The sequence below is a fragment of the Meles meles genome, chromosome 7 (genome assembly GCF_922984935.1).
Source record: "Meles meles chromosome 7, mMelMel3.1 paternal haplotype, whole genome shotgun sequence".
In the NCBI taxonomy this organism is placed as follows: Eukaryota; Metazoa; Chordata; class Mammalia; order Carnivora; family Mustelidae; genus Meles; species Meles meles.
The window spans coordinates 3588517-3603325 of record NC_060072.1 but is presented as its reverse complement, the minus strand read 5'-3'; the positions used below and the strand labels follow the sequence as shown (position 1 = coordinate 3603325).

The following is a 14809-nucleotide window of genomic DNA, read 5'->3' as shown; positions in this document are numbered from 1 at the left end:
GGTGGGGCCCTGGGGAGGCTCCTGGGGAGGCTCCTGGAGCCGCAGGGTGGGGTCGCGGGGAGGGAGCGCGGGCGGGGCATGTGGGGACAGGCGCGGCTCCCTCCCGGCCAGCGTGGCTCAACCCAGCGTGTGCTTCAGGCCCCAAACCCGCCACCCGAGCCCTTTTAAGAATAAAAACAAATATTTGTGTTGCACGTTGTGTGTGTTGGGGTTTAGTTTTCTTCTCGAGGCTAAAAATAGGGGCATCTCAGCGTCCCTGCGGGGATTCCTCCCCGCCCCCCCCCCGCCGCCCCACCCCACCCCACATTGTGCAAGGCCTGGCCTGGTGCTCTGGGCTCGTGCCAAGTTTTGACTTAACTGCCAGTGACAGAGGTGTGAGGTATCAGAAGACGATTGTGGGCACATGTGCCCATTACGGCTGCACAGGGGGCACGTCCTCGTGGGCGGCCACGCCCAGGGGGGCAGGGGGCAGGGCCAGGGGCGCCCACCCTCCCGCCCGCACAGTCATCGCAATCACCCACCTGCATTCCGGAGTCGACAGACAACAATAGCACGTCTGATGAGGGTAGCAGGGGCAGCTGGTGCAGAGCGGGGCGTCCCGGAAGAAATGATGTCAGGGCCACCAGGAGGGCCCCAGAGGGCCCCAAGGGGGGTGGAAGGGAGATTGGGCGAAAAGCCTGCGGACCTGCGGGGAATGGAGGGCAAGTGGGGAAATGAGATTGGCCAGTTCAGGGGTCTGAGTGGGTGGGGCCCACCAGATGGCCCAGGGGCCCCAGCGACACAAGGCAGCATTCCAGGGGTTCAGCTGGGACATGAACCTGGGGGTCCCTGGAGAGGGGGCTCTGCCAGGCTGCAGGGAGGAGTCCAGGGCAAGAGGCCCTGGGGAGTCCCAGGGGGACAGAAGCAGTCTGGGGATACGCTGGGTGTTGCTGGTGGGAGCCGAGGGTCAAAGAGATCGCTGTCCACAGCAGCCAGGGAGACAGACGGCTTCCTGACCACGAAAGCCCTGGGATGGGGGACAGGAGGGGACCCTGGGGTCCCTAGGCACAGCCTCAGTCAGGGGTCAGCCAAAGGCAAGAGGCCCCAGCAGGTGCTGGAGAGGGGTCGGGCACCAGCGGAAGGGATCCTGGAAGACCGAGAGAGGCTGAGACCTGGGGCTTCCAGGCCCTGAGCCAGAATATAGTCCTAGGGACCTCCGCAGCATGTCAGGAGTAGTGAGCACACGAGCGCAGGGCACTGGCGTCTTCCCAGAGCACCGCAGTTCTCAGCAGCCCCAATGCATGCTTGGGGACCTGGCCTGGCGCGGGCCCACACAGGGTCTGTCCACAGGCAGAATTTCTCCAGCGAGATAGTCCGGCTTCCAAGTCAGGGAAGGACAGGGAGGGTCAGCCAGGCCCTACCGCACCCCTTCACTGATAAGCCTGCCCAGGGAAGGGGCCTCTGAGTGGGTGGGAGGCAGACGGGCTTCCCAACATGAAGGCCTGGCTGCCTGCTTGAGGGGCACGTCTGCCCTCTGCTCCTCAGTTGGCCTGGATGGTGAGGAGGGGGCGGTGGGGGAGGGGACGGCTGCTGACTTCTGCTGACTCATCACAGGCCACCCCACGGCACCCTCTTCACAGTCCCTAGGCAGGCACTCTCATCCGAGCTTACAGAGGGGAAACTGAGGCAGAGTGGGGCTGAGGTCACAGAGGCAGATCGTATGGCACCCAGAGCCCCAGTGTGTTTCCCGGGGCCCAGCTGTCCTGGCCTCTCCTCCGACCCACAGGCTACAGAGGGGACGAAAGTGTAGGTGCTCCTCCGGCCTCCCCAGCGAGCAGCAGGCTGGCCGAGTCCTGGCTCCTCCCCATCCCACACGGGCGGGGGTAAGTCCCTCCCCACTGCACTCAAGGGACCACTGGGGCTCCCAGCCTGGGCGGAGCCTGGCATTGGCCTTCTCTGGCCTTCCCCCTCTCTGGGGATTCCTGTCCAAGGCCCCAGCTCCCCTCGGGAGAGGTTGCTGCCATGTCTGCCAAACCCAGCCAGAGTCCGTAGCTTCTCCCGTGGCGCTTCCCGCCTGGACCACATCGGGCGCCCCCTCACCCCGTCTGCTTGCGTCCTGGCTGCAGGGAAAGCCCCGGAGACTTTTCTCAGCGGACGATCCTACGAGAGATGAAGGCACGCCACAGCCCCACCAGCCAAAAACCTCACGGGGCCTGTCATTGGGACGAAAAGCTCAAGACCTCACAGGCGCCCGTGACCTGGAGCTGCCGTCTAACCACTTCCCTGCTCTCCCTTCCCTCACCAGCCACGGCAGCCCCTGCCTGGAAGTCCCTCCACATCTTCCTCCCTCACTCCCTCACATCCTGGCCCATCGATGTGGCCCACTCTGACCCTCCCCCACCCCCACTCATCCACTAAGCTGCCCTGGCTTTTTCCTTCTCCCAGGCCGAATGCTTGATGGCTCAGGACGTTTACCCCATTCCCGATAAACACTTACCACCTCGTGCGCCTTCCAGACTGTCGGCTCCCCTGGGTGGCTTCCCCAGCCCCTGACACACGGGGGTGCCCAGTATTTGGGGAGCACACAAACAAGGGTGAGGCAGAGAGTCTCCCCTCCAGAGGGAGCTGCGATGTCAGGACAGGAGGAGAGGCGCTTTCCCAGAGCCTGGCGCAGTCCGCCCTCCTCCCCGGCCCAGAGCTCTGACGCCTCCCAACCACAGAACCGAGAGTCTTGGATCCGAGCTGCACAGCCGAGCCTCTGCCCCATGAGAATCGTGGGACCTGAGCGCCACGGAGCCGCATCCCTCCCTGCCTGTTACGTGGAGATCAAACCATGCTTGCTTTCCCCTAGTGATTGTCAGAACTCCGTCTTTACAGCTCTGGCCCTGAGAAAGTTCTCCTAATGTGGCCGGAGGCCTGCCCCCTTGCCGGGCCTCCCAGGGCTGCCCCGAAGTCTCCTCAAGGAGGCGCTGACCCCCCTGAGGGCCTGCAGGCCCCTCCAGGAGGGAGGGGCCCTTTGAGATGAGGGCACTCCCCACCCTGCCGTGGGCACTGCCCTCACTCCCAGGGAGTCATGGGGACTCAACTCTGCTGCCACCAGTCGGCCTCCCTCTCCCAGAGAGCTTGTCACTGAGATTTAATCGATCTCTCTTCCTTGGGAACCCAGAAGGGGAAGCAGGTGTTAATCACCCCGCCCATGTCGGGAGCATCGACAAGGTCGTGCCCCCTGTCTCAGCAGGCAGGGCACGCCCTCCCAGACTGGTTGCAAGAAGAAGTTCAAAATCCTGGAGTGGCCTCGTCAGCCCAAAGAGGCCAGACCTGGGGGTGGCCTATGCAGTGCTCACCCAGGCTGGGCCCATCCTGGCTCTGATGACGACCCTGGGATCAGCCAGTCCACATGGAGCAACGGAGGCCCGGGGAGGCCTCTCCTCAAATGCTTTCACTGAGATGGTGGGACAAACCCTTGATACTAACAGCCGTGGCCCCTAGCCCAGCAGAGGGACCGGGATGGACCAGGAGCAGGCTGACAAGGGCCCCAGCACCTACCCCTTGCTCCCCACACCCTTCACAGCCTGAGGACTCGTATCTGAGCTACTTTCCTACTGAAGAACGGGGGCTCCAGACGGGCTCAGGGAAGCCGGCGGGCTTGCAGGCTCTTTGCCCAGAAGTCACCCGACTCTGTTGGCTACAAGGGGAAGGGCACCGGGAGTGTTCCTGCCAGATGCTGGAAACCATGAAGCTCAAGTGGAAGGTTCCCTTATGGCCTTCCAGAACCTTCTGGAACTTTATCAGCTGTGAGGGAGCTCTTCAAGCTCTGCTCTCCCCACTGCCCAGCCCCCCAAGCCCCATGCTCCACCGTCCACACTGTTACCCCAGGCCACGGTAGAGCCTCTCTTCTCCAGCCCCATACCCGAGGCATCCCTTTTCCTTCTGTGTCCCTCCCACCGTCTTTCTTTCTTCCCTTTTTTCCTGGGCCTTGGCCTGGATGCCAGCTCCTCCAAGAAGTCTTTAATGACTACCCCAGCTTCTACCCAAGGTGGGTTCCACACGCCTCTGCGTTCCCAGACCCTACTTCCCTCCATTGCGGCCTTGTGTATGGGGGCCGATGGAGCCTGCGTGTTCACCTTTCTGTCCCCCATCCCGGCCTGGGTCGATGATGAGAAGAGCTTGTTTCACAGTCAGCTCTGTGCACTGAGGGGCTTGGCAATGACCGGCGAGTGGGCAAAAGAATGCGTGACTATTTGGATATCGTATCCCGTCCTGTCTGCTGCAAGAGCCAGGGGCTCGGGAACCAGGAGTGAGAGTTTGAGCCAGAAACCAGGGGACAGACCTTGGGCAAAAACCCCCTCCCCACCAACCCACATTGGGGGAGGGATATGGGGTACAGAGGCCAAGCCAGCAGAATGGCCCCAGCTGGGCTCCAGCCCCAGCAGCTGGGGCAGGGGGTGTCCAGAGCTGCACACACCTGGAGAGGCCTCCTCAGGTGTCCTGCCCAGAGGGGCCAGCCCGGACCCGCTGCTGGGTCAGTCCTAGAAGGACTAGAGTCCTGAAGCCCACCCTCAGGCCTCAAGGTGAGTGGGCTGGCCACCATTGGGAGAGCAGCGGCCCCAAGGAGGCTACCTGTGTCCAAGATCTGGAAGGTGTCCCAGGCCTGCCCTGTCGGCCACTGGCCTCTGCCTGCAGGTGGAGTAAGAGGACCCCTGATCCTGGACCTACCGGCCTGCCGGGCTGCTTTCTTGCAAGGCTACGAGGGCTTTCTTTTCTACCACATCCCATGTGAATGCAGCGTTCCAGCCACGTCCAGAGACACAAGCAGGGAGCTGGCCGGGCAGTTCCGGGCTTCTTGGGACAGGCTATAAGGAAGCCCCGATCCCCAGTGTCTTTGCCCACCCCCTGACCAACCCTCCCCCTCCAGCAGGCCCTCTGCTGGGCCCTGAGGGGGCTGCCAAGCCCACAGCCCTCTCGGGCCTTCCGGGACTCACTAGGGCCTGGAATGACCAGGCCCGACTGCTGCGTCCCCGGGGGCCCTGCACGGCCAATGATGTGATGGGAAGGCAGGCGGCATCCCAGAGAAGGAAGGTGGACGCAAGCTCAGACCCACAGGAGGGAAGGGGGCCAGGACAGCTGTAGGCGAGCTCCAGGCTGACATCCAGCTGAACTTCCTGGCTCCTGGCGGGCCCGTTCCTGGCCTGGTGCCTCCAGGAGCAGCCCTGGCCGCTCTGCTCAGGGGAACTCACACTTTCCCTGTTTGCCTGAGTGCAAAGAGCTCCAGCTTCCACTCACCTCTCTTCCCCAGCCCGTCTGCCTCCCAGCTCTGGGAGTTGCAAGTTCATCCAGACGTCTAACCCAGATCCTGCCTGCTGCCTTCAACCCGCTCTTTCTTGTTCCATCCTCGGCGGAGGCAGAGCATGGCCATCACCACCACCCCAGGGCCTGCCTCGGCCAATCCCTTCCCGCTCGTCCCTGTACAGCCTTAGGCAAGGTCCCGGGGCCTCAGTTTCCCCTGGCGGGAGGAGGCATATGAGTCAGGCAGAAGGAAGACCCCAGAGGACAGTTCAAATCCTGACGTTGCCTCTGCTGGCTGTGTGACCTCGGGCAGAACCTTCCATTCTCTGTGCTGGGTTTTCCCGTCTGTAAAACAGAGCTATAGCCCTGACCTACGTAGGGGAGGGGTACGGGGAAGATGGGGGGTACTGCGAACCAGACCCCGCATCTGGCGTGGTGGGTGTCCAGGGTTCCACAGAGCCTCTCACTTCTAAGGTCCCTAGACCTGCTGGGTGCAGGGACGGTCACAGCAGCCCCCCTCTCCATCAGGAGAGAAACTGGGTGGAGGGTGAAAGAAACATCAGGGCCCCAGCAAGTTCGCTGGAAAGTGAGCATTGTGGGAAGGGGGACTGGGCAGGGGATGTGGTAGAAAAGCCTTCCCGGCCGGAGGGCACAGCTCGGGAAAGGGGGGAGGCCGGGCAGGGGGTGGTGTGGAGCTCCACGGGCAGCTCTGGGAAGGGCTGGCTTGCCGGCAGGGCAGGGGGATCTGCGTGGAGGCAGGGTGGAGACGGGCTTAGGAGATGGGACAGAGGATCAGGAAGGACTCTGAAGGCCCTGCCAAGGAGCGACCTGTGAGACCTGTGAGCTCTGACCACAGACAGCATCGGGGTGGACAGCCTGGGCGGTCCTGCGGCAGGCCGGGGCCACAGGTGGGAGGGGTCCTAGTGCTAAAGCCCAGCTTGTGAGCCAGGTGTGGGCAGGGGCACCCTCCACACACAGAAAGAGAGAGGTGGGCTGGGCCGGGCACCACTGGCTTCCCTATACCCATTCTAGAGAGGAAAACTGAGGCCCAGAGTTATGCAAGCACCCACCCAAAGCCTATTCCTATCTGTCAGGCTGCCTCAGCCAGGGGCTGCCCCTGAGAATAGGCTGCCACTCAGGGCAGGAGAGCCAAGTGAAGAGCCAGAGCCCTGGGAGGTCAAGGCCAGGCGTGAGCCACCACTGTTCCCAGGGCCCAACGCAGGGCCCAGCCTCCAGCGCCACAGAACCAGCGAATGAGCAAGGAATGAATGAATGCCTCGTGGTCGGCCCACATCTGGCAGCTGCTTGGTGACGGCCTCTTGGAGCGCGGTGGGAAGGCAAGTCTGGGGATGGGGCGCCCCTGGGCCATCGTGGAGAGGGAGTCAGGCACCTGGCGTGCCCAGCGAAGAGCGGGGCGCCTGGAGCCCAGGAGGCAGGGGCGCCACGCAGAGGGGAACTCGCCACTGCGGGGGGTGGAGGCTGTCTGGGGATGCTCCTGAAACTGTAGCCTCAGAGGCGGAGCCCGGGGCTGCGGGTCAGGTGGGCCCCCAGGCAGGCTGGGCGGTGTGAGCTCCACATCTCAGGCAGGGCCCCTCGGAGGATGTGCCAGGTGGCCCTGGGAGGCTGGGGCTGGGATTGAACCGTGGCCAAGAAGTAAGTACAGTCTGGGCACCGGGGCCGGGGCATTCTCGAGGCTCTTTCCTCATTCCTGGGCCTGCGGGAGTAGCCGGACCCCGGCTGCGGCCAGCACCGCGGATTTGCTTACCGTCTCGCAGGGAACCAGGGCCTCCTGCCAAACTGCCCGGCCCAGGCGCAGGCCCCACGGGCCCCGCTAACCACCAAGTGCTGGCCGGGCCCACCTCCTGCTCTCAGATGGGGAAACTGAGGCCATAGATTGGGCAGGGCCACCCTAGAGGTTACCCACGCCTGGCCGTCGGAAGGGTTGGGCTTGGGCTTCAAGTCCACAGTTTTCTGCATCCGTCTCCCTGGCTCCACACCCTCCAGGGACACGTCCTCCTTCAGAAGCCCACCGGGTGGCCCCTCCGCTGGGGTCTGGGTCTGGGGCCAGGCTCCGTGGGTGCCCCGGCGGGCACAGTGTGGACGGGGCCTTGTTTGATCAGTGGTTCCGCCCGATGCCAGGCTGCCGGGACAGCGGGCAGTGGCCAAACCGGCCCCACCGCATGCCTTCCAGCCCTCGGCAGGAATGCCATTCATCCTTCTGTGCTCACACGGCTACCGCAAGTGCAGGGGCCCGGCGGCACCCAGGCCTCCAAGGAGAAGCAGCAAGGCCTGGTGGCCAGCCAGGGGCTGCTGGGCTCCCAGGGGCCTCGGGCTATCTTCCCAAGCCTGGAAGGGGCTAGAAGCACCCCAAGGGGAGCACCTGAGCAAAAACCCACAAGACACAACAGATAGACCCATAGGGATCCTGAGACCAGTCGGGGTCCAAAGCAGAAGGAGACGGATGGATGGAACCAGGCCTCCTGGCTGCGGGTCCTCTACCCCCAAGCCCCCCTTTCTCCTAAGAACAGCCCTTACCCAGCCCCATGAGTTGGCTCTGGCGCCAGTCCCGTGGCCTCCTGTCCCCATACCCGAGCCCAGGCTGTCCAGAGAGAGCCCGGGCTGTCCAGCGGCCCAGCATCTGTTTCCAGTCACCACCAGTGGCCCCTGCTGGGTGTGGTGGCCCCCAAAGGTGCCTGGAGGCTTGTACGACTCGAGGCCTCCCCTGGAACCTGGGCGACGTGTGAGGACAGAGGTGCACGGGCACAATGCCTACTCTGCCTGCACAGAGGGTAAGGAAGTCAGAAACGTGGGGCCCCTGAGGGCCGAGGGGGCTTGAGGCTCGGGGTCCCCCGGGACAGCACCTTCATCCCCACCCCCAGGGGGAGAAAGCCGCAAGGGCATCGCGTGGGCTCCACACACACTCACTTCTGATTCCAGCTTTATTGGGACCGGACGCTCCCCTCCAGGGAAGGCAGGACACAGCCCATCCAAAACCCACCAGCTCTCTTCAAGTGGGAGGGCCACGGGGACACGCAGGTCACGCAGTGCCCCGAACGCCCCCGCCTCACCCGGGCCACACTGACCCCCTTTCACCCGAGGGAGGGGCCGCCGCTGACAGGCTCTCAAGGAGGGTCTCGGCAGAGGCGCCTGGACAGTACATGTGACTCGATGGCATCCGGAGCCCCAAGAGTCCATTTCAAGCAGAAGGAGGAGCCTGGCTCGGGGCACTGCATGAGGCTGTCCCCTCCCTCCAGTACCCAGTGTAGGTCACAATAATTTAAAAGACACGATAGACATTTCGACGCTATATAACAATATAAGTTAACCGGGCCTGTGGACTCGGAGGAGTGTCCTGGGACCCAGAGAGGAGGGGGACCGGGGCGGGGCGTTCACCGTGGCCTGGAGGTGCCGGCGTGAACACGCAACTGACGGCGTGTCCTGGCATCACCACGGGGTAGATGCCAGGGCCAGGGCCCAGAGTGTGTCACTCACCCCAGGCTAATGTCGGGCCCACTTGGCTTGTCAGCTGCCTGAGGACACATTTCCACAGGTTTCTGCATGAAAATACCCTAAGTTGGGGGCAGGGGATGGACACACGAGCAGCGGAGGGCAACACACCAGAAGCCGGCTGCACACCACCCTTGCCGGCAAGCCACCCCCCGGGAACTCAGACTCCCCGAGGGAGGGTGGGCATGTTCACAGAGGACACGTCTGCCCCGAGTCCCGGGGTTCTGGTCTCTCCCCACCCCGCACATGGAGGAGACCTAAGCAGGGCCCCCTCTCAAGTTTGAGGGTGAGTTGAACTTCAGGGGAGGGTATGCAGGTAGGGCCCCTGGGGGAGGGGTCTGCAGGGCAGACACCTGCCGGGACAGCAGGACAGCAGGCTGGCTCTGAGCTTTCTCGGCATTGGAGTCAGGGCCCAAGGAGGAGGACTGGACACAGAGGCCATAGAGGAGCCCCAGCAGGCACCTCTGGGGGTACAGGTCCCTGTGCATCTGACGGCAGGGAAGGAGGGGTACAGCCCGATTTCGCAAAACATGGGGGCAGTCTCAAGCCACCCTGGGTATCCCCAGAGCACGTTGCCCCGGGTCAGGATGCCCGAGCCAAGGCAGGAGCCTCCGCTCACCACTTCAGGGTCTCTGGCTCATTCTCAAGCCCTTCGGGGCCTCGGTGTCTGCATCTGTCAGAAGGCAGACACCCCTGAACCGCCGCGCACCCCACCAGCCCGCCGCCAGCCAGCGCAGTGCTGTCCAAGGCTTCCGGCTGGCTCCGGGCGGGAGTGGGCTCTGTAAACTGAGGCTGCCGGGCTGGCGGGGGCGCTGGGCGGGGGGGGACAGCATTAGGGAGGGGACGTGTGTGATACGATTTGATTCGTGTGTCCGTGGCTCTCCTCAGAGGCCCTGTGGGGTGCTGTGCAGGGGGTGCTCCCGCGGGTCCAGAGACGGGAGAGCAAGCGGGCCCCAGGGGCTGCGCTCGCACGGGGTACAGTTAGGACTGGCTATGCCTTAGTGCTACTCTTCTCTGATACTAACGACACATAAATAAACTTGGTCAACATCTGCGCGGGCCACCCCGAGGCCCCGGCGGCGGGCGCGGCCGGGGGAACGGTCCCGCGTGGGGTCCCGCGTGGGGTCCCGCGTGGCGGCGGCCGGCCGCATGGCACGTCCACGTCGTCGGTGCCACCAGGCGGGGGAGGGGACGCTCGAGTCCGGGAGGGTTCGCTTCCCCGGAGAAAAGCAGGAACTCCCTAGGCCCCAGAGGGACACCTCTCGGCTGGTCCGGGACAGGGCTCGGCCACGGGAGGCGACCAGCGGGGCGGGAAGGAGCCCCCCCGCGAGCGGCGCGGCGGGCGGAGCGGTGTGCGCATGCGCCGGCGGGCGCTCACTTGCAGGTGAAGACCTCCGTGCGCTCGCTGCAGCTGTTGCACTTGACGAAGCAGCACCAGTGGAACTTGCAGTTGCACTGCCACACGCGGGTGTACTGGTGCGTGTTGTAGCCGCGGCCGCAGCACATGGTGTCGCAGCCGTCCGCGCCCGGCGACGTGCGGTTGCACAGGCGGCCCTGCGTGCCCACGCTGCCCGTGGCCGCGTCCTCCTCGCAGTAGTTGGGCGACTTCTCGATGTACACCAGGTCCGTCTCCATGGGCTTCTGGTAGCTGCGCAGCTGCTTGATGCGCAGGAAGGTGGGCTGCCGCAGGCGGCTGGCCCGCACCACCTCCACCTGCACCGCCGCGTTGTACTTCTCCTTGAGCATGTGGCCCACCTCGCGGAACTTGGGCAGCGTGGTCCAGCACGTCTTGGTGGTGCACGAGCCCGACACGCCGTGGCACTTGCACTCCAGCTTCATGCGCTCCTCCAGGACCTGCGGGCGGCAGGGATCGGTGTGCATGGCCCTCGGCCCGGGCTACCCCGCCACTGCCCAGCCCCCGCCCCCACCCTCCCAGGACCTGTGCGGGACAGGGCAGGAGCTCAGTGTGCACGGGTGGCCCTGGTCTGGGCACCCCGCCCCCACCCTCCCCTTGCCTCCAGCCTAGCGGGCTCTGGCACCCCCGCCCCCCCCCCTCCCGCTTCCCACTGCAGGATCCCGCCTGAGTGCCTCCCGCTCCCAAGCCTCCCTCTTCTCAGCCGCATAATGGGGCTGCTGACCACAGGTCCCCACTGCAGAGGACCTCGTGAGGGTCCAGTGAGAATATCCAGGACTCAGCAGAACCCAGCGTATGTTTATCAAATGTGGTTCACGAAATTCTTCAGGTGAATGTGCCAACGTGGAAACTGAGGCCCGGGGGCACGCGGCTTGCTGCACGTCGCAGGGCAGCACCTGGAGAAGCTGGGGCTTGTGCCCAGCCAGGTGGGGCGCAGGTGCCCCGCGGTGAGCCCCTCCCCAGCTACCATAGGTCCTTACGACGTGCAAATCCCCACCTCTCCTTTCTCTGTCCTTCCCGCCCTCCTGTCCAGGGTAGGGCCCGGCATGTAGTTGGTGCTTAATAAAGGACTGCTCAGTGAAAACATGGTATTTGCACGGAGCTCTGTGCGTGTCTGCCGAAGGACGGAGCGGGGGGACGAGCAGGGGGTGAGGGCACGGGTCAGCGAGGCCCAGGCGTGCTGCCTGCTGGGAAGCCAGCCCCCGACAGTGTTGTTCTTTCTTCCCAGCTCCCCGAGGGCCTGCGATGGGCGCAGCCGTGTGTTTTCCTTGGGCCTCCCTCCGCGGTCCCGGAAGGCCGATTCCCAGAGCCAGCCCTGACCCCAGGTACTCATTTACCTGGATCGAAAGGGTCCTGCCAGCAGGGCTGATTAAAGATGGGGAATCATTAGCTGCCGGCCCGCGGCTGAAGAAGGACCATTTGTCAGCTGTCTCCACCCCACGGGCCCCACTTGGGCAGCCCCACCCGGAGGGCACTTGGCCACCCCCCCGCCTCCTGGGCCAGAACCCCAGCCCTGGCCCAGACTAGGAGCCCCACAGCGAATGAATGAATGAATGAATGAAAGGAACATCCCACAGGGCCAGCCACTATCCTGATCACTTTCCCTGCCCTGCCGTCATGGGGCCCTGGTCTTGGGCAAGGACCTCGGGGGCCCACCGTCCTGCACAGGGAACGGAAGAAGAAGCCTACGCAAACCATCCAGGGTGGGGGCTCCGGGGGCCAGCCGCGGTAAAGGGGCTTCCCGTAGGAGGGGCGCCTGCATGGAGTGTGGATGGAGGAAGACGAGCTGCTGATTTGGACAGAGAGGAGAGTGCTCCGGGAGGGGTGCAGGGCAGGCAAGGTCGGTGGAGGAGAGGTTCGGCCCACGTGAGCGTCTCGTGGGTGCTGGGTGGCCCCTGAGGATGGTGTCCTGGATGTGGGGGATGGGTGGGGGGCATTGCCTGGTCCAGCATCCTGTGGATGATGTTCCAGGGGGGAGACCTGGGAGGCTGGGATGGGGGGAAGGAGGGGAGGCTGATGGGGAGGACTGAGCAGGGGAGGGCCCCTGTGTCAAGAAGGAATATTCCAAGCTGGAATTACAGAGCCATGGGGTGTCTGGGTTGAGGGCATGGACCAGAAGTCTGCCCTGGGGGGTCCATGGAGGGTGAGACCCCCCTCCCGGGGAAAGCACATCCTGTCTGCCTCCTGCCCCTCTCCCTGCCCTCCTGTCCATCCTTTCCCCTTCCTCACCTGCACCCCGTGTTCTTCTTTGCTTCAACCCTCCCCTCCCCAGAAAGACCCTTCCCCCACCAACCCACCCTTCAAGGCCAGCAAGCTTCTGTTGCCCTGACCACACTGCCTGCCACGTACGACCCTCAGGCCAAGAGCCGACCCGATGGACGGCCTTCTCAGAGTCCCCAGTGCACTGGGCTGCTGGCCCAGGAGATGCCTCCTCAGACAGGCTGTGAAGGCCTGACACCCGCCAGGACTGTCCAGGCCAGGTGGCCCAGGCTGCTCCTGCCCCCGCCCTGCCCCCATCTCCCTGTCCTCACCAAGGCCAGGCAGCCCCATCCCCACTGCCCGCCCAGGAACATTCAGACCGGCGCGCGGGGCCAGGCCCGGACGGTGGGCAGAGGAAGCCGACTGGGCAGCCGTCTGCGGAGCGGGGAGCCGCATCCTCGCTTGGCTGGGTCCCCGGGGACCGAGCCTGTCCTGGGAAGTGATCACAGGATTCAAGAATGTGCCGTTTCCGTCTCCAGCGCCCTCGAGATAAGAGTGACAGCGGTGGGGGCGCCAGCCCTGCTGCCCCAGGGGACCACCGGGGAGGGCGCGGCGTGACCCAACGCGCCCGGAGAAGTGGGGCCTCGGTTTCCCCCGGCCCAGGCGTGTCGGGGGTGGAACGGGGGCCTCCAGGAATAGGCCAGCCTGGTGTTGCTTCTGGAATAAGGGCGTGGCACGGGCTCTGGGAATAGTGCTCAGTCGTGGCCAGGCTGGGGGGGGTGGGGCGCGGTGGTCACCGTGTCCTCGCGAACACAGAAGGCACGTGACCCGCCACTTGGGCACTGGCCTCGGGCAGGAGGGACGGAAGCAGCACACGCGCCTCACACATTTGTTTCTGGGGCCTTAGTGGTGGCCTGAGCCTCCGTGGGTGTGTGAGGCCCGGGGTGGGGGGACGGCAAGGCCCACGTCGGCTTCACCCTCTCGCCCAGGCCACAGTGTGAGTTGGGCGTGGGCACTGAGCAAGGGAGAGAGGGGGTCAGGTGCCCCCCCACCGCCTGGGGGCCCAGTGTGGCCAGAAGCTTCTCTACTGGGGACTTCGCATAAGTCACCCCTCCTGGACCCCGGGTTTTCATCCAGAATGCTGTGCCCCCTGGGGCAGGACCAGCTTGGACCCGAGATGAGGTCAGGTTAGAGCTGTGGCCCCCTAATGGGGGTCCTGCCTGAGCTCCTAGGGCTTGGGACCCTCGTGAGCGATGGCTTTAGACCTCTGTCACCCACAAGAAGAGCCCGGGGACATCCCAACGGCAGACCTCCCCAGCTAGGCAGGCTCCTGCCTTACAGGGCAGTAGCCGCAAAGATCTGTTGCTCCGGCGTGGCCTCCCTCTGCACCCAACTGCTCCCGCCTAGCCCGTCGGGACCACACAGCAGGGTAGCTGCTCAGTAAAGGCCATGCTGTCGGGGAAGGGCTGGGCAGGGCGGCCCTGGCGTCAATCTCGCAGAAGCTGGTGGTACGTGGGTCTCCTGCTCAGCCCGTCTGACCCTAGCCCACCAGGGACCTGGGGAGCTGAACAGTGTCTCCCCGCTAGGACCCTCAGGATGAGACCTTATTTGGAAATAAGCCTTTGCAGGTGTAATTAAGGTTCGAGAGGTCATCCTGGATCAGGGTGTGTCCTAACCCCAAGGACAGGTGTCCTTGTAAGGGACAGAAAAGAAATCAGACCCAGAGCTGGAGACCAGAGGCAGATGGGGGCAGACAGGATTATGAAGCCACAAGACAAGGAGCCACCAAGAGGCAGGCAGGGTCCTCCCCTGGAGCCATCAGAGGGCATGGCCTGCTGACCCCTGGGTTTAGTACTTCTGGCTCCAGAACTATGAGAATAAATTTCTGTTGCTTTGAGCCATCCAGGCCATGGGACTTCATGTGGCCCCGGTGGGCTTGCTTCCCACCCAACTTGCTGAACTCTGGCTCCAGAGAGTCAGACGTAGCCTGGATGCACTCTGATGGGACCAGAAAGAAGGTCCAGACTCAGCTCTTATGGAAACCTCAAAAGCCATGCCCCCCCACCACGATCAATGCTGCTGGCAGCCGAAGGCCCCTGCCCTGCAGGGTCATGGCTGCCGCCACCAGTGTCCTTTGCCAAGGGCTCAGGCCGAACGCGTGCTCCACAGCTCGGGCTCGGGGGTGGCGGGAAGGCCCTCAGGGAGGAGGACGAGGCGCATCATGTCCACTGTGCAGATGAGCAGACTGAGGCTCAGAGGGGACTCGCAGACAGGGAGGGGTGGTGCTAGCCCCAGAATCCTGGCTGCTGACCCCAGGAGAGCTCCCTCCTGCGGCCTCCCTGCACGGCTGGGTCCTCTCCCCACAACCTTCCTCTCCCCTACTCCCCGTCTCAGCTCACGGCTTCACGGTTCAAAACCCAACAT

The 14809-nt window shown here is 64.3% G+C and overlaps 1 protein-coding gene across 2 annotated transcripts in view; it reads right to left on the bottom strand.

Moving 5' to 3' along the window:
* Positions 1–10088: 10088 nt before the first annotated feature.
* The window catches only part of WNT7B (Wnt family member 7B), a 47975-nt gene continuing 43254 nt past the window's right edge, over positions 10089–14809 (bottom strand). For both annotated transcript variants that reach the window (XM_046010827.1, XM_046010826.1), the window contains exon 4: positions 10089–10626. In XM_046010827.1, coding sequence (XP_045866783.1) covers positions 10147–10626 — 480 coding nt within the window. In that variant the 3' untranslated portion in view covers positions 10089–10146. The remainder of the gene's footprint in view (positions 10627–14809) is intronic.